The following is a 23,897-nucleotide window of genomic DNA, read 5'->3' on the forward strand; positions in this document are numbered from 1 at the left end:
CAAATCAATACAGTCCAAAATATAAAGCTTGGCACTCAGTAGGCCTGACTGCTCTTCTGATTGTTGGCCTTTATTACCCGTTGTTAGTTGTTACATGTTTCTCAGCTTACTACCGAACCACATCCCACCAGGATCTGTTTCCTCTGTTGCATGTCCTTTTTATCAGTATTTTTTCCAAAACGCATTTGTGAGAAGTATAAAAATACTACAAAGACTGTTGCTCCAGAAATAGTTTAATATATATTAAGAAAACCAGATAACAAGAAAAAATATTTCTTCTCTTAGCAAACAAAGTGCTAAATGCATCAATTTTTTTCACAGTAGAAATAATCATGTACAGTGTAAGTTCCTGCCTTATATTATGCTGTTCTGATAAATATGCCATATAAAGTCATTGAACAGACCGACCGACCTGACAGATTGACACCACAATGGATAGCATAGTTGCTTTTGTTCTGAACAACCCTGCTACTCGGAGCACAGAAGAGTTTGGGGATGGACAGACTGAGTTACACTGTATGGCAAATACCCATCCTGGAACAGGAGGCTTCCCTTATGCAGGCTGAAGCTGTCTGCATAGGAAGCCTACTGAAGGGTATTCCCTCTCTTTTCTGATCTTTCAGACGAGTATATTTAAACACATACAAACCTGCACCAGGCATGAAAGTAACTGGAAAAGGACAACAGCCTCAATTCTGCTTTCCCTATCAACCTATTCAGCACCCATCTGGGGGACAGAGACGTGGGCTAGGTTCAAGAAGCTATTCATTACACTGAAAGCAGAAGAATCTTCCATAAGGGGACACCCATTACCAATATCAGCTGTGTTTTAGGTGTTACATAGTATTAACTTTGAAGTCATCTTACTTAATCCTGAAATATTCCATCTGACTTTTTGCTTCTATTTATAATCCCAAATCCAGGGGACCTTTAAACTGCTATGCAGAGGCAGCTATTGGTCAAGAGAACGTTGTTACCTACAGAGGAGATGCAGCAGTGCAGATTCAAGTCAATATTGATTTACCTCCATGTTAGTTGAGAATGAAAGAAATTGACCTACAATCTCATACAAGGAAAACTATTAATTCTCAATCTTCAAAGTGAAGACTCATAGATTAAAAACCCAAACCACCCTTGGTGTTGTTGCCAGGCAGCAATAATCTGCAAACACCGTCAACATAATCAAGAGAGCAGTGTCTTCACCTGCTCAGGTGACCTGTGAAGGATGCTCTCCGGATCTTTGTATGCGTTGGCTGGATTCATCACAGCTGCGTGCACTTCCCCATAGGCTCTGCAGATGAGCTCTGTCGACTGCTTTATTATCTGCTCCCTATGGATGAGCAAACAAAACCAGAGCATGAGTAAACCGAGTAACTGTAAGAACACATGTCTGAATGATGTCATGCTTCTGCTCCACGCTCACCAGTTCATACTACTGGGCAGTATTTATTGTTTACTAAAGTCTCTGTCATCATACGCAACCTCCTAAGCCAGGGGCTGCATTTCACCCACTGCTTGGCCATCAAGAACCGAACAGTGCCTCACGAATAGACGTGCCTGGACTTATGGTGGGCTTACATCTCACGAAATAAGCTAAAAAAGCATGAGAGAAGAAAAATGCATGTAATCTCCAAAAAGTAGAGCCAAGTAAAGGTTAATCCTTGTACCAGTTTCTCCTGTGGGGCCTTGTGTTAACACCAAAAGACCAGGCTGTTCTCCACGATTTACAAACTCCGACACATCTCGCAGTTAGAGAGTACTTTATAAACGAGTCACGCTGTAGATCACAGAGCAAACAGGAAAACCACTGAGCTAATCCAGCACAAGAAAAGTGAGTGAACTGAGGATCCATCACCTTCACATTTCTACCAACTTTTTATGTCCTTCACAACACTGAACACTAAGAAATTGTTTACCCAGTTACAAATGTCAGAATTTCAAAACTCTTAGTACAGATGACTAAGGAAGTGCACACAGAAATCATTCTTATTAAAACATGTTCATGTAAATTGGTTGTATTTGAAACAGTTATTTAAAGCACTGAGCTACCAAATGAATTGCTTGCTTCTAGAATCAGGGAGCTTGTTATTCAGTACTTAGGATTCTCGTTGCTTAACAACCCTCGGCATTACCACAAACCTACTGTTCCTAAAAATAGTTTCTTTCCACATTCAGGTTCTGAGACCACTGAAAGTGCGCGTTCCTAGGGTGCAATCTAATGCACACTGGGAGAAAGACTTGAACAGTTAAAGGCTGTACAAACAACACATTTTGCACTCAAGGTGTATGCATTACAGACAGCAGGGACATGCACCATACTTTTTCATTCAGTCTCAGGATCCCTGCCTCTCCACTGGAGTGCACTGTCCTCTCCATCACAGTTACCTACCGGGATAGACTTTCGGCTACTGTCTCACTGTTTGCCTTTTCTTGTTCCATCTGTGCTTTTCTCCATCATCCTTTGGTTGCTTCAGCTCAAACAGGGTGGTGCACCCCACAGAGAATCAGTAGCCTATGTCACCACAGCAGCACACTTCTGCTTCTCTCTAAAGGGTCCCTTATATGGTCCCCTAACTAACTTCCATGCTCAGCCTGTCTTCAGGCTAAAGAATTCCCCATAATTCTGAGGTTATTTTCCTCATCTTTTTCCTTCATTCTGAAAATTTTCCTTTATTATCTCCTACAGTGTAGTGTCCTGATGTTTATACAGATGTGCAATATATTATTAGTTTTGCTGCTTGCTTTCAACAGTTCTTTTGGTATAATTTTTGCTTTACTGCAGCTAGGAGTTGAACCCAGGGTTTGCCCAGACCCTAGGTAAGTTCTCTACCTTTGTGCCCCGAGGACCATACAGTTCATGCTGACACTCATTCAGCCTGCTAAAGACAGCACTGTCTTCTGGTTGTACTGTTTCCAACCTAAAGTCATCTCCTATAAGCACTGACTCTTCCCTCTGGCTGCTTCAAAATGCTTCTCTTATGGTAATAAAATATCGTGTGATAATGGTAAAGCTCTTGGTAATCTGAGGGCACTGGAATGTCCTTGTGCAACTTCTCTGTCCAGGCCTATTAGCTGACTGTGCATGCAGATCCACATTTCCCATCACGTCTGGAGAAAGTTCTTCCTGCATTAGTTCCTTTTGCTCATGGGCTTCCCTGCCTGGTCTTTCCTTTAGGAGGGATGAATGTTTCATTTTAGATACTGTACTTTTCAAGTGTAAGTGCAGCAGTCTTTGTAAAAATTCCTTCCTTATTCTCTTGGTGTATTGATGCTTTCCTTTAACACATGGACAAGTTTCCAATGCTGGCTGTAAATATCTGTAATTCTACACACATCGGCTGAGGGGCTGTTTCTATTAATGGATCATTGTTTTTCTTTTGGGTTTCCGTTTTCCTGTTCCTAAGCAGATCTGGGATGTTCCCACAATTCTGGATGGACGCACGTCTTCATGTACAACACTACCAAGTCATCCTTCAAAGCAGTGAGCTCTGCTAGGAAGGCAGTGAGCTGAGTTCAAGACTAGCATGGTAGCTAGCGTGAGGCTCAGGACCGAGGCCTTCCACCAGCCCACCTGTAGCCCGCTCAGGACCGAGGCCTTCCACCAGCCCACCTGTAGCCCACTCAGGACTGAGGCCTCCCACCAGCCCACCTGTAACCCACTCAGGACCGAGGCCTTCCACCAGCCCATCTGTAGCCCACTCAGGACCGAGGCCTTCCACCAGCCCACCTGTAGCCCACTCATGAACACTGTCCAGGCTACAGTTGGTTTTCTGCAGATAAGTTTCTACAAGCTATTCTTTCTCTCATATTTCCTTTCCTTAATTAAAAATTTGTTTAGTTTTGTTTATACAGGTTATTTTTTTATATAGATAATGAATGCAGTTGCTAATTTCAAGAAAAACACATCCTACTTCCTTCAAATCAAAATAAACAAAACAATCCCCACAAAACAAAAAAACAATTATTTCACTAAGTCCATGCTTTTACTTTAATAAATATATATAATAAAAAAATTGAACCTAAAACTAAAATAGCTCTTAAATCATATATATATTCCTACAAGTTCATTTAGAAACACACATGCTTTCTTTAGTTCTTTAGTTCCTTACAGAATGTGTTCTAATACTGGCAGAGTCATAAATGAGGTTTCTACAATGCTCAAGATGAACACTGAAGTCTGGCATCAAAGAGAGAAACAGCTTTCTAGTTTCCTTTTACATTTGAATAAATGTAAAATGTAAAATTCAAATGTAAAAGGAAAATGTCTTTAAAACCATTTATTTTTCTATTTCTCTGCCTATGTTCTAGACTTCCTGGTCCTGTAAATGTTCTTAATAGTTTCCTTCAAGACCAAATGTCCAATCAAACTCCTTGTTGAAAGATAAGCCTTGGGACAATCAAGTTCCAGTGGAGCACTGTGCATGGAGAGGATTCACTGCTGTAGCCCCCCCGTCCTCCTTGCTTCCTCACTCAGTAGCCCCGCCCCCTTGCCCCCCTCACTCAGCAGCCCCGCCCCCTTGCCCCCCTCACTCAGTAGCCCCGCCCCCTTGCCTTCTCACTGCTAGAGTTCCAGCCTCTGGAAAGAGATCATCAGTGTGCTCATTCTGACACAGCATCCTTTCAGGAGTTTGCAGTATTTATTCAAATTCAGTAGCTATTTTCTACATTCTTAATAAATATGCTGCTCTAAGTTTAAGTGACATTTCAGGCTGTTATTTCCACAAAGATAGAAGGATGTGGTTTAACCCTTAATCACTAGTCTGGTGCACTGAAAGTACTTAATTCTTACCTACTAGAGTAGAAAGAAAAATGCAAATTTAGTATTGACTAATCTCTTACTTGTAGAGAATTGTATTAGTATTTTTCTTAAAACCAAGAATGTCAAGTTATAGAATGCCTTGCTACTTGTACTATTATAGTGTTTTAGTGTATTAGATGGATCTAAATGTAGTGTCTTTATCTTGAACACACTGCCAATACACAGGATAGCTCAACATACAGCTTTTCACTTTGTCCTGGTGAGAAAACAGAACACACTCAGTGGAACCCATAAGGCGAGTTTTGAACTTTGAACTTTCCAAGGTTGGCTTCTCTGTACTCTGACCCTGGGCAGCGGCAAGCTGTGCCCTGTTGCCATGCTAGTGTGGACCCATGTGTGCTATGTTCCCAACTATGATGCTCAGGTCCATTAACTGAATTTTAACTTCAGATGAGTTTATCAGGATGTATCCCCACTCTAAATTAAGAAGACGTCTATAATATTTAATAGTTTTAATTTACAGAAAACCAGATACAAAGTAGACCATAAGACACTGCAAAATATGTATGACATGGTCCACATTATCAATGTTGCCTTCACTTGCTTACAATATAAAAAATATTTGGTATTATATCTATTTGACTTCAATTGTAGTCAGAGGAATTTAAAATCATTAGCAAAGTAAGATTATATATTAATGAGAGATGTTGAAGGGCAATAGGGCAAGGAGTAAGTATGGCTAAGGAGTAAGTATGGCTAAGGAGTAAGTATGGCTAAGGTAAATTCTTCGGGTACTAAAGCAGGAAAACCACTGAAGACTATAGTTCTTCTAAGGTAACTATCTCAATCTTAAAAACAACCCATTTTTAAGAAAACTATCTGATATTTTAAAATGTATGCCTTTCCCCGTATCTTAGGAACAGAGACTCACTTCACTGTGGCACTGAGTAGGTTGTTCAGCTGTGGCATCAGCAGGTGGTCTGGGGCTGAGAGGTAGCGGTCAAACTGAGCCTGAGAGAAGAATGAACACAACATTTATGAACGGCTAAGGAGTTACCAAACCCATGCTCCTAGGGAGTGTTAAAACTTCAGAAAATCCCCATCATAACTGTCTAGGGATTTTTGTTCAAATGACCATTTCTTAAAACACTCTAACATCCTAAAACACCTATATTAAACGCACAGGCACCAGGGTTTGAAAAGGCTGGCAGAGTATAGTGAAGAGAGAGTGTAAGAGTTAACGTACAACGCTCATTTTATGTGTGCGTGTTTCTGTGTGTACACATTTGTGGGTGTCTGTTTATATGTGTGTGTGTATATATGTGTATGTATGTATGTGTATATATATGTGTGTGTACATGTTTGTGTGTGCCTGTTTACATGTGTATGTGTATATGTGTGTGTATGTGTGTGTGTATGTATATGTGTGTGTATGTATATGTGTGTGTGTATGTGTGTATATATGTGTGTACATGTTTGTGGGTTCCTGTTTATGTGTGTGTATATATGTGTGTGTATATATGTGTGTGTGTAGAGAGGACAGAGGACAATGTTGGGCACTGCTCTTTGGGTACCATTCATCTTTTTTCCCACCAAGGCAGAGTCCCTAGTAGCCTAGAACTTGCCAAGTGGACTAGGCTGGCCAGTGAGCCCCACTGATCCCTGAGTGCTCTCCTTCCTCCTCCCAGCACTTGGGACTACAAGCATGCACCACTGTACCTGGCTTTTTAAGTGGGTGCTAGTGACTGAGCTCATGCTCTCAGATTTGTGTGGCAAGCGTTTTACTGACTGCACCATCCCTGAACCTTATAAATGTCTTTCTAAGAAAGTTAGGTCTTCTTAAGTGAATCCTAAATCTACTCATTTGTCATTAGAATTTTTAAACATGAATTTTTCTCTGAAATTCCAGTTTCTAGTACAATTTTTACTTTAGTATATATGGTATGATTGTTCTTTCTATGTGGAGTTTTTTACCATGACGTAATGTACCCTACACATTTCACTTAAGGCTCTAAACTGTAGACTCTCCAACAGCAACACTGCCAGTCCTCCTGCCTCTTCTACAGAGTTGTTAGCACAAGCCTTTTAGTTACTTGTAGTCCTGGAATATGGCTGTGATGGTTAATGTCAATTGTCTGCTTAGCAGGACCTGGACTCACCTGGGCAGGAGTCTCAATGATGACTGTCTAAATTAGGCTGGGCTGTGGGCATGCCTGTTAGAAATCTTAACTGGGTTAACTGTGAGAAGACCCATATTGAATTTGGGCAACACCATTTCATGAGTGGGGCCAAATGAACAGCAGAGAGGGGCTAAATATGTATTGCTCTCTTCTGACTATGGACTGCACATGGTTCAACTGTTTTAAATCCCCATCAAAGTAGACAGTACCTTTAACTGTGAGTTAACAAACCTTTTTTCCATTAACTTGATTTTGTCAGAGTATTCTATCATAGCAACAGGAAAAGAAACTAAGACAGTAATATAGCGGGCATCTCTGATGTCAGAACTGTTCATCGGCATCCATCCGTTTTGTTAGAAAATCATCAGAAGAACTCAGGACAGATGGCACCTGCGGCAGGCGAGCCTCCAGGCTCTGGAAGCTGACTTCCTGGGTGAAGGAGCTAAGGAGTTATAGCAACTGTGCTGCTGTGAAACACAGAGTTTCACTACGAGTGACAGGGCTGCGTGACTTACAAGTCATGCACAGAACGCACATCTATGATGTATGGAAGCTTAAGTCAGAAAGCATGCTGCCCACAGTGGTGCTCATCCTAAAGGGAAGAGATAAACTCCCATGTGTGCGCTGGGGACTGTGTATGACGTGTTTGGAAGTGTGCATGAACGTATAGGTGTGTCAATGACTGGATGCTTGAATATGTATTAGTGTATATTGATGTGTATGAGTATTTATTTGTACATACATGAGACTACCAATGTATGTTTAAGTGCATGTGAGTGTATGTATGAGTGTGGATATGTTTATCAGTGTGAATGTGCTCGAGTATGTGTTTACCTATGTGAGTGTATATGAGTGTACGTATTTGTGAACTTGTGTATGGCTATGTTCATACGTGTGACTGTGACTGAGTGTGCATGTGAATGTGTGTGTGCATGCAGGCAAGAATCCTACTACTGCTACAACTGGAGCTGCTCACTTAAAAAACATAAACTGAGGGTTTCATGAGTCTCCTTCTGAGGAGTAACCCTCTATTCTAAAGACAGAAATCCATGGTCAGTTATCATCGCAGGAAAAACCACAGGTGTAGAGCAGGGACCACGGTACAAAATCTGTCGTCCACAGCCTAGCTTCACATCTGCCACCACTCCTGCTTTTCCAACAGATTAGGAACCAAACTCTGAAAATAAAGAAATCCTAAACTGCGCTGGTGACATGATGGAGGCCTGGTGGAAGGTTCCAGCACACGGTGGATCCCGGGAGCGCGCATACAAGAAGCACACACGCAGGAGCTGTTATTGGGCTCCAGCTGAACAGCTGTCACCTAGGACATTATCACCACACAGTAAGCCATGGCCAGTGCTGCCTAAGGAAATCCCACTTGAAATGTTTTGTTACACTTACCATTGCAGCCTTCAGTGCCACAGAATCTAGGTTGGGCATATTGGCTAGAGAACCCTGTAAGAAAGTTATAAAAATGGTTCATTAGAAGATTGCTCAAGTTCAGAAAATCACGTAGTTGCTACGAAAGAAAAGTGGCTTCTCGTAACTGCGGTGAGAGTAGGGCTGTAACTGAGGAGTAAGAGCACAAGGCACCACCAACACAAACACCACAGCCCTAGAGGTTTACTCAGAGAAAGGAAGGACATGACAAGCATGGGGAGGTTGTGGAGGCCCTGGCCCTGTGAGCGAGCAGAGAACAGGGAAGAAGTGGTTGCCCTGCCAATCCACTTCAGCAAAAGGCAAGGACAAAAGCTGCAAATTCTTTGCTTCTTAAGGCAGGATGGCTACTTTGTGTTAGGGTTTCCCATCACCCCAGAACCTATTATCATTGGGGTTCTGTAAGATTATTTCAGTTCAGAACGTTTTTCTTTAATGATCTGCTAAGTTAGATGAAGGATAATATTACTTGTCTAGCAATCTATACATTCATTTGGCAGAAAATAAAATGAGGCTTTAAAAATCCATCAGTATGAACACTGTAAATACTTTGTAATACCAATTTCTCTGTCTTACCATCATGTGACACTAATTCCTAAATACTCTCATTACTTCTCACCAAGAATTATTCTCCTGCTCAGGCGCTCTCCTAACCCTGACAGTCACGGTGCTTAGCCTGTCTCAGTGCAGGACGTGAACACAGAAGACAGCTAATCAGTAGCAGGTCCATGATTAAAATCTAGAGTCCATCTCCAGAAGCCAGCCCTGAGCCGCCCCTTTGCCAGGTCAAGTGGTACTCACCTGATCAGGTCTATGTTGCTGTATAGTATTGTAGATGTAGCTCAAGCCTACTCTAGTTAAAACGTAAGAGGCTTGCTCGTTGATAAGAGTATCCAGATGAGCTTCAATCTAAAATAAAGCACAGCAGAAGAAGTGTTGTAGAGGAGAACTAGCAGGGAGAGCACAGCACACTGGGGCGGGCGGCCATCATGGGCCTGACTTGCTGTGGCCCTGACTGCAGGTCCCTGGGCAGCCTCTGTCAGAGACAGCTGCTGCTTCCCTCAGTTACAATTAACGAAAGTTCTAGGCTGGCCACTAGCTAAGAAATATGGGTTGCTTCTCAGCTGCTTCTTCAGAAGCAGAACTCAGAAGTCATCACAACTGTGTAAAATAAATTACTCAGGGAGAAGCAGGGCTTGAAGGTTACATCCTGAGCCTCCCCTCCCTTCCCTGGACAGCCCAATCGCTGAAGAACCTTTGTGGGAATCGGTGCTGCAGCTGAGAAATGGAGCACCTGCAGGAAAGCACCCCAATAAAAAGAAGCTGCTTGTTCTTTGCACGTGCCAGGTTCCCTCTTCCCTTACAGAACATGAAGCATCCCCGGTTTTACCAACCTGCCAACTACACAGAGCACCACCAACTCCCTTCTTTGCACTGTGTCAAAGGCTGCCTAGTTAGCAACTCCGAGACCAGCACTCCTCCCACCAAGAAGCTGCCCACGGTCTCCTTTTTCATGTAAATACCCAAGGAAGTACAATTAAGAGTCCTTAATTCTTGGATTTACTGAAAACCTAGGAAAAATAATTCATTCAAATGTAAGTGTTTAATGAAAGTGAAAAAGAAGACAGTTAATGCTGACAGCCAAGTCAGTGAGCTGGGGAAAAAAAAAAAAAAAAAGACAGAGAGAGTATCAAAGAAACAGGACAAAGAGACTGAGAGTAAATTGGAGAAGAGATCCATGATATAATATGAAACAAACATAGGATTTCCAGAGCATAAAACAGTAACACACAGAGAAATGGCAGATAGATAGATAGATAGATAGATAGATAGATAGATAGATAGATATGGAGTGAGGGAGTGAAAAGTCTGAATCTTTGAACTGAAATGGCTCTCAAATGTCTACCATGGAAATAATTGGAAAAGAGAAATACCTAATAAATTTTGGAGAGATATCTGAACTCAAAGAAAAATTCTTACAGGCTTCTAGGTGGACAGACCTGGCTAATCCAAACAGAAAGTTCAGACTTCCCTGGTCTTAGCAGCAGCAGTGATGAGGAAAGCTAGGCGGCAGCAGGAGATCAGTGAGGGAACAGGCAGAATCGGGAGCCCTCAGCCCAACAACATAAACTGTAGCTGGAGGACCCCACAAACCATAATATAGCTCCACCCCTGTATGTCTCTAGAAGTATGTGTGCACAGTCCAGCAAACACATCAAATGTGGTGGCAAGAATACAGACTCTGGACACACTAACAAACTCCATCTAACACATACAGAACTTTGTGCCATGCAGAAAACATACAGAACTCATACAGGAAAAACATGTAACTGTTGGTAATGCAAAATAATGAACATTTTAAGAAAATAGATCTGTGACAAGTGGTAGAGATTTGGAGTTGACTTAGTGACAAATACATAAAACATATTATGAAATATGGAAATAAAAAGCACTCAAGATAGGAAATTAATCAGTCTCCCTTCCACAGCTCACTTTTCAGCAGTACTTATCATAGGTCAACACAGCCGCTGTCTAGCTGAGAGTTTAACAGCACTGAAAAGAGGAGAGAATCCTCGGAGGGCAATCTCCTGCCTCAGACTGTAGTGTAGGTTAAGGAGGCTCAGGTGACCATGAGACAGGAGGAAGAGGTTGTGAAGGAAGTGGGACACAGAGAGAGGAAGAGAAGACACAGATAAGCATAAGTGGGCTGAGGGTGAAGCAAGCAGCCAGCAGGAGAGGGCATGGATGGGACAATGGAGGAACAGAGGAGAGGACAGTGAGCACAGGCGTGCAGATGTCATCCTAAACCCATTATCTGTGCGCTAAACTAAAAAGTATTAAAACCTTGAGCCTCTCCAAAACCTTAAGTGGCACACAGCAGAATTTAGAGCTGCCTATACACATTCCAAAAGAAATGAGTGTATAAATAGGTGAATGGGAAACGCTAGTTCACAACTGTGTCTTTGTACAACAAACTCCAACATTAAGACATTTTGATTATTGATCATCCTCAAGTATTCTTAAAAGAATTAGAAATTAGACAATTTACATGTATCCAGAACTCCATCGCAGAAAAACACAAAGCAACAAATCAAACTCAGAGTGTCCACTACCAAAGTGCTCATGCTTTTGGTAACTGAACATTTGAGGTCTTTGCTTCAGCCTTGTTCCTAGAATGCTGCATCTACCAGTCAGTCATCAGAACCAGATCCCGAGTGTTAGGCAACTTATAAACAGCTCTGACTCAGCCATCATTCGGTCTTTGAGAGACACCAGCTGGCTTATGGGAACAGTGATTGTTAAACAAACCACAGCATTTTGCTCAGTACTGCTTCTGTCCTCTCTAACACATGCTGCACATGCTGCATGGCCAGAGAAATACAGCACACACACACACACACACACACACACACACACACACACACACACACACACTATACATATATATAATATGTATATTATATAATATATATGTATACATATATACATTTACATACATAAAGCATGGCATCTGCACAGCACTGAACATTCAAGTGAATCAGAGCTTTCTGATACCATCCGTACTATGATCTGATCAAATTCCTCAACCATCTCACATTCTGGCATCTCTAAAGCTGAAAACCAAAATTGTGTGTGTATGCACACACAAGCATGTGTGTTTACATCCTTTGGATAGGCTACCTTAAGGAATTCATAGAGTTAAGCCATTGACATTTGTCAAAAGCTAGCACATTGAAAAAGCAAAATCACAGAGAACCCACTTTCTAGCAAAACTCACCTGAAACTGAAGCATTTCTAGGCGCCTGTCTGTGAATTCAAACAGAGCCAGCGTTGTCTTCATCATGTACAGTGAATTGACCATGAATGTGGCCATGTCAGCTGTGCCTAAATTGCTGGCTGACACTGTACACATCTGGAGGAGAGGGTCCAGGACACATGACAAAACCTGTAAATGAGAAGGAAATGAATTATTTATTTCCTAATCAGGAGATGGTCCTGGATGTATAGCCTTTCAGAATTAAATGCAGAACTATTGAAGATAGCCACCTAACTTATAAAAAAGTACACGAAGAAAAGATTTAATAACAAAACCAGATAGCTTAAAAATGGGCATTGCTGAATTACCTTTAAAATCAAGAACTGATTTAATATTGAAGAAAAATCAACCATGAAGGGATTGTCAAATCCACTGTCACTCACACCAGTGTTTGACAGAGTGTAAGATGGAGGGGCGTGGGCAATCAAGGAATCTACACACTACCTGCACAAAGTCGGCCTGCCGAGCATCCAAGGGGACGACTGAGGAGTCATGTGATGCCAGGACATCCCGCAGCAGCGTGAGGGTCTGACTCAGGGCAGAGCTGGGTCCCAGGTCAGGTGGTGGGAGCTCGACCTGGACAAAAGAAGCAGTTTACCCACTGCTGGTGTATTCTTCAAGTGTAAAGCATGGAGGCTCATGATGAAAACATAAATGTAACATAACACCATGTCTAATATATTACAGACCCACAAGTTACCCACAGTTGATTTGAAGGATGCCACTCAGGGTGATAAGGTTGTGTCAGTCCACTCAGAGTTACTATTACAACTTTCTATGTCAAAGCTCAAGATCTTCTGATAAAAGCTGGTATTCCCTTGAATCGTAGAATTATACTTGTTACATATTGAAAACTAAACCTAATTTATTTTGGTTTTAGCCCAAGTTCTGAGACTGACTAAATCACATAGAAGCACAGCCCCAACAGCAGTGTCACTGAGGATGACCCCACTCTCAGGGCTCTTGGCTCCACTCTTCACTGAGAGGCACTGGAGAATTCCACAGGCGACTCAGTTGGAAAAGTAGTTCTCAGGAAGTAAGAACCACTAAAATTTGAAAGGTTAGTTTACTCCTTGATCTACCACTTATGGTCTATCACTATGGCCTTGGGAAGGCCGAGGCCGAGGCCGAGGCCGAGGCTGAGGTCTCTGAAGGCCTGGATGGAGTTCCTGCATTCACTGCTGAACAGAGCCCCTAAGTGGAAGCTAGGCCTAACAACACTGCTGCTCACAAGTACCACCAGAGGGCTCCTGTGAACCTACTTTTTAATTTTGTTTCTTTTTAATATAAAAAAAAGTCTTATGCAAGTATGAGATTCTGTCTATGAAACTTTAAAAAGACTATCAGAGTATTTTTAACTTTAACGGATAAGATTGTAAATAAGACAAAATTTGACAATTAGAAGTCTGTTAAGAAACTGTACCCTTGTGTCAGGAAGACAAAGAGAAAATATTTAAATGTTAGGATTAACTTAAGAGCTTCTCATGCATAAAAGCTAATGAATAACTGACATTCAGTAGGATTGGGACAGTGACTTATAAAAACCTTCTTTCTCTTACAAAAGTAATATTAACAAGAAAATGCTGTGAGACACAAGAGCAAACAAGAAAATATGGTTCATGACAGGAGAAAAACCCAACACAAGCCAACAGAAAGTCGAGGCTAAGCAGTGGGGTGATTTAAGACTTTAATACACTCAAAGCCTAAAGAAATCGTGTCTGAAGAACCACCGGAAAGAGTGAGAACAACGGCTGCCACACACAGGCATGGATAAACAAAAATGAACTGCAACGAAAACTTGACTGCAATGTTCAGTAACAAATGAGGCGGGCACTGAACTGGCTACTGAACTGGAGAGGGGCCACTGAGAGAGAGCACACGTTCCCGGGAGCAGAGAGAAACGGAATGAGATGAAGAGGAACAGAGCCCCATGAGACTCCATCACCATCAGCAGACTGCAAGTCCAGAAGAAACAAGGGAGAAGGAGCAGGAAGTATTTGAAGGAACAGATGACTTCCCAAATCTGATGAACACTGATCTGACTGGCCAAGCAGGTGACTGAATCCCAACATAAATCTACACTGGTCTCCATGGAAACAGAGCATAACTCAACAGAGAGGCTGGGGAGATGGCTTGGTGAAGAGCATGGTCTGCTCTTTCCACAGTACCTGGATTTAATTCCTAGCACCCACATGGTGGCTCATAACCATCTATAACTCACTAAGATTAGCAACCAACGTTGTTAGTAGTGCTATAGAATAACCAGAATGCATTGGATCACTCATATTTAATGGCTGGAAGAAGTAAAATGGTAGCCAAGAATTCTATTTCTGGGAAAGGCATTCTTTAAAAATGCAAGAGAAATTCAAACTATCAAGACAAATATATTTTTCAGTATTTTTGTTTATATTTCCTTTTCCTCTTTGTGAATGAAAAGACAACTACATGAAGCTATAATTATAAATTATGTTGGTGGATACATAATTTAGTATTTCTGTCTATAGCAGCATAAGAAAGAACAGAGCTGTATAGAAGGAAGAAAGCAAAGTGCTAAAGTAATGGAGAGAAAGGGGAATGAAAACTTAAGACATACAGAAAACAAAGAGCAATCTAACAAATTTAAGTATCAGGAAGCCATCTAAATGTAAATGTGTTGTGGATAGCCTGGGTCTTCTATTTTGATGCTAATCCCACTTTCCTGGGAGGGGCTGCAGAGGAGGAGTGAGTCAGTATACAGGTGAACCTTCTGCCCACCTAAATTTGTAAAAGGGCAGTAGAAGGGGATGTGGAGCGGAAAAGTTTGGGGGAGAAGGAGAGAGAGGAGGGCAAGAAGGGAAGAGGAGGGGAGGAAAGAGAGGCAAGATGGCTGCAGATATCCATGTGTCTCTAGCAGTCTCAGGTAGTTATTCATATCTAGGTTAGATAATAGGGATAACAATTCTAATTGTGTGGGCATCTTGTGTATTATTTGTTAATATATAACTCCACTGGTTAACTTTAAGGATCTAGAGTTTGGATTTACTTGGTCATTGGGTGGTGGGGTGGCTGACTGAGGGGTGGACAACCATGGTGTGGGGCTAGTGGAGAGCCTGTTGAGATGAGAACACCTGGCTGGGCCAAGGTAGCCGCCGGTAATGCTACAGAACCGTACTGCCGTTAGTGCGGGGAACTTAGAGCGGGAACATGGCGGCCAGGCCAGGACGGTTCCTGTTTTCTAATACCTCCCACAACATAAACAGATTAAACATAGTCATCAAAAGGCAAAGACTAACTTTGAATTTATTGTTTACAAAACCATGATCAAACTGTATGCTATCTTCTAACAAGCCAAAAGTAAAAGGGCAAAAGAGAGATATACTTTGCAAATATTCAAATGAAAGCTAGCACAGTCACATCAATACCAGACAAAACACAGTAGGGCAAAAGTATCACTAGAAATAAAGGCCTTTCATGAGAGTAAAAAGATCACCATGTGAGAGAAGCTACAACAGTTACCTCCAAGGAAGCATCTAGCAGCAGAACCCAGATAGAAAGCTGGCCAAGAATAATTATTCCTGTTACAGAACTCTGCTCATCTTAAAACAGGAGCCCATACCGATCTCTTGGGTCCTGCTGTTTGCTTATATTACATGGTGGTTTTCTGCTCACTTTCATAACATTTATGTATATGATACAGAAGACCAAGCTGTACCATTGCATCATGAAACTGAAACTGTTTGGAAACATCTTGTCAGAGCTCCAGGCTTCACTGTGTCACATCAACTCTAACACAGGCATAGTTCTACATTTGCCTTAGCCACACGTACTTGAAAAATTCTGTATTTAAAAAAAATGTTTAAAAATGAAAATCTTTAGAAACAAAGTAATGAGCTCACCTTGCAATTTTTCTCACATGAGGGTGAAGTCATGCTAATTCTGGAAGATGAACTATGACCTTAGGTATACTAAACTTCCCCAACATGAACTTGAAAAGGAAAAGTATCACTAAGTCCAAACACGTAAGTTTCCATCAGCACAGCCGCAGCCCAGGGAGGCCAAGGGGACCCACCTTGTCCATCAGTTTATTTGCATGGAGACTCAAGCTACTGAAGAATATTTTCTTGCTTAGCAAGTGCATTTCTTCAATTGTTGTCAGTAGAGTAGCTGCACTATTTCCAACGATGCCACTGAAAGCAAACAATATTCTTTCCAGGTTAGAAAAAAAAGCCAACAAAGTTCATCTCATGGAGCACTGCTTTAAACAGATCGAAATCTGGAGGCTGGAGAGATGCACAGTATGTAAGACTGCCTCTTCTCAAGCTTGAAGGCCTGAGTTTGAACCCCTAGCACCCACATAAAAACATATGTGCCTGCAGGTGCCTGTCACCCCAGCACTAGGGGCTGCAGGAGCCCTCTGACCAGCCTAAAAGGCAAGCTGCAGGTTCACAAGGGAATGGGGCAGACAGTGATGGAGGCAGTCATCCGACATTCTCCCCCATCCCTCACGCAGGATGGGCATATGTCACACCCAGGCACACACAGACACCACAGAGACATGGAGGGAAGGAGAGGGAGCGGAGGGGAGGGGAGATACTGATTGACTGACCTGGGCTACAATAATGACTTTCCAACAAAAACAAAAATAGACTTAAATAGGCACATGAGTGTGTGTATGTGTTCTATAAACTAAAACAAATGATTCTAGGTTTATATAAAATGTCAGTTTTCTTTTTATTTTAGTAAGTGGGTTAAAAAGGAAAAGAAGCAAACTAAAGCTTGAGCATCCACGGCATGGGAGTCTGCAGTGTGGAAACCTGTATATCATGTGAGCATCCACGGCATGGGAGTCTGCAGTGTGGAGACCTGTACATCATGTGAGCATCCACGGCATGGGAGTCTGCAGTGTGGAAACCTGTACATCATGTGAGCATCCACGGCATGGGAGTCTGCAGTGTGGAGACCTGTACATCATGTTAGGATTCTGGATCTGGATACCCAGATGAGTGATGTTGGTCTGGCTAAGGATTTTTATAACTGTTCCACACTTCTGGACCCAAGCATTCTGGGTAAGGTTTAGTCAACATGTACTGTGCTCCCAATATTTCATAACATATTTTAGCAAGGCTCTGAGTCAGAACTGACATCTGTGACATACAAACACTTTCTCCTCTAGCACAACAACACATGCATCTTGGTTACACAGCAAACTCTGGTTTTAATTTTAAGAAAGACAATTAATAGCTCTTAGCGACTTGATAATTAGATTGCATAATACTTAGTTCTTTTCATTAAAACTAGCTCATCCTGTCAACAGCATACCTAAAAACTATAGTTACTCAACTCTTTACAGCTGCTTAGAGACCAGTTTATTTAGACTAATTGTGAAAAAATCTGCTATTTTGAAACAATTAATTGCATTAGCATATTTGGTAATTTTCAATTAAAAAGATGATTCTTAGACCCATCCAACGAGATTTCTTATTTTTTGCAAGGAGAAAAGTATGTTTGCATATTTTGCTCACTGGTATTCTGTGAGAAATTTTAATTTTAATATTTTTATAAGTTACATTGTTTCAAATGTTGAGGTATACTGTATGAAATTGTGTCTCTATTCTTCCTCACCTACCTAAGACATTCTTTCATTAGCTTTAATAAAAATGTGACCACCACTCTCCTGGGCAGGAGTGGAAGGTGGGACTTCCTGGGAGGGAGAAAGGAATTCTGAGAATGAGGAGGAAAAAAGACACGGGAGGAGACAGGCATGATTAAAGGCCTGGAATGTATAGCTAGCCATGTGGGTGGATGGGGCTAGGTGCTCAGGTTAACTTAGATAAGCTAGTTGAGAATCGGCCCAGCTAAGGACTAAGGCTTTGAAATATCAAAAGGTCTTTGTGTGGTTATCTGGGGAAGAGCTAGTTAAAGAACCATATTAATTTCTAGCATTAATTAATATAAACAAAAATATAAAAATTTCAATTTACATTCAAATCTTATAAACTTACTTTTCTGGAGAGAAGAAAAAGCTATGTCTATTCTATCACGCATGCAAAACTAACACCAATGACAAACTGAGGACACTGGTGCCCAGATGATGCAGCTCACTCACTATGTCCTGGTCTGTGGATATGCCGGGTCTCTAGCTGACATGGATCTCACTTATTGATGCAGAAAGGCTTACTTTGTGGGTCTATGTTGTTATGTACATTGTGTGTGTGTGTGTGTGTGTGTGTGTGTGTGTGTGTGGGTGGTCATTCATGAAAGAGGAAGGAGAGAAGAAATGATGGCCCCTAAGGCATACTGGCACACCGAGCATGTGTAGTCTCACTCAGTGATACACATAGTAGGAACAATACTGTGTCCTGACTACAGATAAACACCTCAGGGGACACAAGCACATTCACGGCTTATTGTTACCTGATGGTATGGTGGTAAAACTTGAGGAGGTTAGAAATTTTATATAATAAAACTGCCCCAGGTTCAGCAAGTATGACTTGTTCAATTCGAACCTATGAAAACATGAAGAAGAAAACCTTGAACATTTCTTAAAAATATACCTTTTCTCCATTAATGATGGGATATTCACAGTATAAAAATACTCAAGATACAATTTCATTGCTATAGTGATCACAAAATGCTTTCTAAAGAAATTCTGCATATTAAGTCATAAGATAGTTTAATGTAAACTGTTAAAGGTGACTCAGTATCTGCGACATTCGGCTTACACAAGTAATAGCAAAAACTATAGCAAGGCCACTCTGAGGTTCAGCACCACTGTGTACATAGATTTGGTTAAGACTAAACTGCAAAAGCAGCTGCAGAGAGAGAGAGAGAGAGACAGAGAGAGAGAGAGAGAGAGAGAGAGAGAGAGAGAGAGAGAGAGAGAGAGAGAGAATGAGAGAATATTCTGCCTGTATGACACTGGTTGTTCCTGTTAGCAGAGACTAGGAAACCATACATGAACACCAACATATCTGTCCAGCTGTAAAGCTGCTGGGACAAAGCCAGCTCTGGCTGAAACTGAACTTGCTCTTCCCAGGAATCGTCTGACTAACCCTGCCACTCACTGCTCCCTCCCTTAGGCCATTCCCCATGATGCTCATACTAGCTATTCTGTCTGTTCTTACACGGCTACTCACACAATTATCTCCCTGCTATCTAAAACCAGACAGTGTTTCCTGTATCCTTCAATCTGCAGCATCTGGTGCAGCAGGGCACACAGCAGATGTTCAGTAAGCCCTCAGTAAGTTGAGGTTGTTCTGTTCTTTAGTTTCAGGATATAGATATTGTATGTGAACCATTTTACAAAGAACTCTTTAGTTACAGACATTAATTTATCTTCACATTTGCATGCTTATGAAAGTGACTCCTCTTTGGCATTAGGCAACAAGAAAAAAAACCACATTTACCCTTAAAAATCAATTTCTAAATGAACACATTCTTGGTACATGTATGTGCACACATATCCACGCGGGTGTAGATACGCTTGCAGGCCTGTGTAAGGCCAGCAATCTACACAGGGTGTCTTCCTTTATTACTTTCAACTTTGTCTTCTGAAACAAGGCCTCTCACTGAAGCTGGACCTCACTTGCTGACTAGACACCTGGTCAGAAGACCCCAGGGTTAGAATTACATGCATCATTAGTAATGATATGTTTAAACACATAACATGATTAAACCACAGGGACACTAACTGTAGACAGGTTTTCCTGGGCAGATGAATGTCTAACAGCAGCTCAGTTATCCTGCATGTCTTATAGAACTTAGAGACAACAAGAAAACTGGCATTCCTATTCCCTTTAGAAAGAACTGGGAACAGTGGAAGGGCAAAGTGAGAAGGAGCAGAGGGAAGGAGGAGACAGAAGTGACAAAAGCACACTGCCTGCAGCCTAGAGCTCAAGGGGAAGCAACACCTGGAGTCAGCAGAGACAGCTCGAACAGTGGAGTGACAAACAGCACACAAGGAAATGCCCTTTCTCACAGAGGACACAGAAGATACCAGCCATTCAGCAAAACCAAAAGTCTTAGAAAATACATAATTTTTGTTATAAGAAAAAAATAAACTGGAGACTGAGACTGTGCCAGCGGCAGCAATGGCTGAGGTTGGAATAGAGCGGTGGCAGAAGACACACAGGAAGCTCACCGTACAGTTCTGACATCCAAGTATTCAGTGAATCCTGGTCCTTATAAAAGGGACACAGAACCTCAGGCAGATGCTTAAAGGGCACAAGAGCTGCAGACAATCTGACAGTAGCAGAGCATGACAGCATGGGAGAGTGTGTCCTGTTAGTGCCAGAGCAAGGGTGCGGGGAGAGGGAAGAACATGAAGGGAGAGAGGGGAAGAGGGAGAGAGAGGAGAAAAAAGGAAAGCGGGGGGGGGGGGGGGAGAAGAGGAGAAGAGGGAGAAGGGAGGCAGCGATGAAAACAGCGGGGAGGAAGGGGATACTGACAAGCCTCTGTGTTCTAACCTACTGGGGAGCTAGCATCTATCTGGGCAGCATGCAATCTCTATTCCAAGCCATGTGCCACAAAGCTCCACTTCCCAGGCCTCTTTTCTCTGTGTGTACATCTGTTTTCACAGAATGCGTAATTTATGGAAGTCAGGAACACAGGGCACATTAAGGACTGTATTAGAAGAAATGAGACACTTATGAGAAGGAAGGGCTGTAACTCCTGGACTTGAGGCAGGCAGACTAAATTCTGATGCCTCTATAAAGTCTGCTTTATAAGTGATGCTGACAAGACAACACCCTACATACAATGAAATACAATGGGCTTGTGACATCCATGGGCAAGTAGTCCTGAAATGTATAACAGTAGACTGAGCAAGCCAGAGAGCAGCACCCCTCCACGGCCTCTGCATCAACTCCTGCCTCCAGGTTCCTGCTTGGGTTCCTCTCTTGACTTCCCTCAGAGAGACTGTGATGTAAGTGGGACCCATGTGCTACATCTGCCTCACTGAAGCCTCATGGCTTCACCAGGAGCCTTGAGACAGCCACACGTGAGTGGCCTGCAGCACAGCAGAGTTCACAAGGAGCCCTGAGACAGCCACACGTGAGTGGCCTGCAGCACAGCAGACTTGTACTGGGACAAGGCTGAAATGAGGTCTGGACCTGCTGACTCCAAATCCTGCCCTGGCATGGCAAGTACTTTAGCAGCAACAGCAACAGATAAATATGTTCGTATTTAGATTAACTGTTATATATTAGCACGCAAAACAACATCACTCATTGATTTCTCTGAGCTTCTAAGAACAAGCCAATACTTCGGTCAGATCCCTGAAAACACAATGAAGACAGAACCCTTACCTTTAGAGGCCGACACACACCCTCAGTGATATGCCCAACAACTTCTTGGATATTTTCTTTAACACCTAAAATTAAGTACAACATGATTATGATTTTCAAAGTTATACCTGACTCTATAAGTTTTAAGAAATACTCATGAGTAATGGCATGAATGGCATTTAAAATCAACAGCAACACTTTGTTAGGCTAGGTTCTTTGGGACATTATGAGTTGTAATTTTTGATCCACGTCTAATGGTATTTGTAACTAGCATGTGTCTACAAATGCTGACAACTCATGTGACTGATGGTTAACAAAAGGAGCCATTTTTGTGAAGCCCCCAAGCACGACCTGTGAGCTGGAGGAGGTCTCGAAGGTGCAGTCGATAGCTCTGAGAAAGCCCCGCTCTGAGAGAGAGCAGAAGGCTGAGAACAGACTGTAAACCAAGGAAAAGCTGACACTGCTCATACTAACTATTACCAAGCAGGATACACTTAAAAAGGTGAGGCGGACAGGCAAACACTTTCATTTTCAGAGGGAGACTCAGAATTTCACCCAACTCTAACTTATCTTCAAAGCTTCTATACACTGTCTCTCATATGAACTTCCCTAAAGACGCCTTTGGGGAGGCACACCCCTTCTTTCTTTCTTTTTTTCTTTGTGGAGGGGGCTTGGCCTAACTATGTAGCCCTGGCTGGCCTAGAGCTCACTATGTGTAGATCAGACTAGCCTCAAACTCACAGAAATTTACTAGCTTCTGCTTCCTGAGTGCTGGGATTAAAGGCATGTGCCACTGTGCTCAGTCTGGAAATATATTATTTTATATTCTTTAAAAATATATTCTTTTAAAAGAAATATATTCTTTAATAAGGATAGTAACAAACTCCAGCTGGTATGATGGTTCATGCCTATAATCCCAGCACTGAGAAGGATAAGGCAGGAGTGATAGTTTGAAGCCAGTCTGGAATACATAGACCATGTAAGACCATTTGCAAACTTTGTACCAATCTAAGACATATGCTGCATCAAATCTCAGTACTGAAGAGCTGAGTCTGTGACACAGTAATGTATGGCCACACTATGCCACCCAGTCAGATAGTAGCAGGAATAGTATTTCTCTACTTTCTATAAAAATCAGAACACCCTTAACTTAAATACTAACCCCCCAGGCTCTAAAATAAATCTCTTGCAATGGTTGTTCTCATCGACTTGACTGGATTTTAGAATTGCTCAAGACATAGATATTTTGGTGTATCTGTGAGGGCATTTCCAGTGTGGTTTAAGTGAGGCAGAAGACTCAGTCTAAGTGTGAATCGGGCCCAAACTGATTCAAATGGGAAAGAAACAAGGATGCCCAATGCACACCAGCTCATCTCTCTGCTTCTGACTGTGGACCATTATCATGGAGCACTGGCTCATCTCTTTGCTTCTGACTGTGGACCAGTATCATGGAGCACTGGCTCATCTCCCTGCTTCTGACTGTGGACCACTATGATGGAACACTGGCTCATCTCTCTGCTTCTGACTGTGGATGACCATGATGGAGCAACACCATCATCATCGCTCTGCTTCTTAACTGTGGGCCACTATGACCAACCACCTCCCACTCCTGCTCCCATGCCTTCTCTGCCATGAGCAACATTCAGCCTTTCACCGCATCTTTGCCTCTGAGCCTGATGCTCGGGGTCTGAGTCAAAGGTGCCCGGCACTCCAGCTACATCTTAGAAGGCAGCAGGGCACTGGAAAACAGGCAGACCCTAAACCTGAATGGCCAAGCAATAAACAGAAGCATAGAACGCTATTAAGTAAAATGGGGGTGGGGGTCTCTCTAAGGATAGCAGGATGTTCATGTGGTATCTAAGTATGAAGTGTTTATCTCTGTGAAGACAGCAACAGAAACACAGAAGCCATGTGCATTTTCTCTATTAGGAGTTAGCACTCACCCTGTGCAGTTACATGCTTTAAGAGAGCTTCCAGATGTTCCTTCTCAGAGGCAGTAGCTTGATGGAGCCATGCCAGCATGTCTCCCACATACCTATAGAAAACCACCTGTTAGTAAAGACGCCACAGGGAAAAGGGTCAAGTCCTCTACTAGTGTCAATCACGCTACCTCAGCGGGTCATGGGAGTGCATCTCAATGGGTCTGGGTGTACCTCCTGGCCCTCCTCTTGTAAGAGCATCAATAAACCCACGAACAACAGTGCTTCGTCTGGCCGTTCCAAATTCATCTAAGGTATACCTAGAAGAAACACATGATGTGAGAAGTACCTATTTTCCCATAACAGACACTTCAGTCAGTATCTAAGACATGCAAGATAGGGAAGCTTTATTAGGCACACCTTCCTCAAAAAGTTCTATCTTGCAACTGAAAGTTATGAGTCATTTTAACATGTTGAAAATTCAGTTGGAAGGTACAAATTTTGCTCCTTCAAAGAAAAAAA

At 42.2% G+C, this 23,897-nt stretch overlaps 1 protein-coding gene across 1 annotated transcript in view; it reads right to left on the reverse strand.

Moving 5' to 3' along the window:
- Nucleotides 1-215: 215 nt before the first annotated feature.
- The window catches only part of Cog6 (component of oligomeric golgi complex 6), a 37,691-nt gene continuing 14,009 nt past the window's right edge, over nucleotides 216-23,897 (reverse strand). Inside the window, exons 9-19 of the mRNA XM_034500658.2 lie at nucleotides 23,567-23,695; nucleotides 23,400-23,491; nucleotides 21,478-21,542; nucleotides 18,587-18,678; nucleotides 16,242-16,359; nucleotides 12,638-12,769; nucleotides 12,155-12,322; nucleotides 9,178-9,285; nucleotides 8,341-8,394; nucleotides 5,691-5,770; nucleotides 216-1,330 (exon numbers count right to left, since the gene is read on the reverse strand). Of these exons, the coding sequence (XP_034356549.1) occupies nucleotides 1,183-1,330; nucleotides 5,691-5,770; nucleotides 8,341-8,394; nucleotides 9,178-9,285; nucleotides 12,155-12,322; nucleotides 12,638-12,769; nucleotides 16,242-16,359; nucleotides 18,587-18,678; nucleotides 21,478-21,542; nucleotides 23,400-23,491; nucleotides 23,567-23,695 (1,186 nt within the window). The 3' untranslated portion in view covers nucleotides 216-1,182. The remainder of the gene's footprint in view (nucleotides 1,331-5,690; nucleotides 5,771-8,340; nucleotides 8,395-9,177; nucleotides 9,286-12,154; nucleotides 12,323-12,637; nucleotides 12,770-16,241; nucleotides 16,360-18,586; nucleotides 18,679-21,477; nucleotides 21,543-23,399; nucleotides 23,492-23,566; nucleotides 23,696-23,897) is intronic.

The sequence above is a fragment of the Arvicanthis niloticus genome, chromosome 4 (genome assembly GCF_011762505.2).
Source record: "Arvicanthis niloticus isolate mArvNil1 chromosome 4, mArvNil1.pat.X, whole genome shotgun sequence".
NCBI classification, from domain to species: Eukaryota; Metazoa; Chordata; class Mammalia; order Rodentia; family Muridae; genus Arvicanthis; species Arvicanthis niloticus.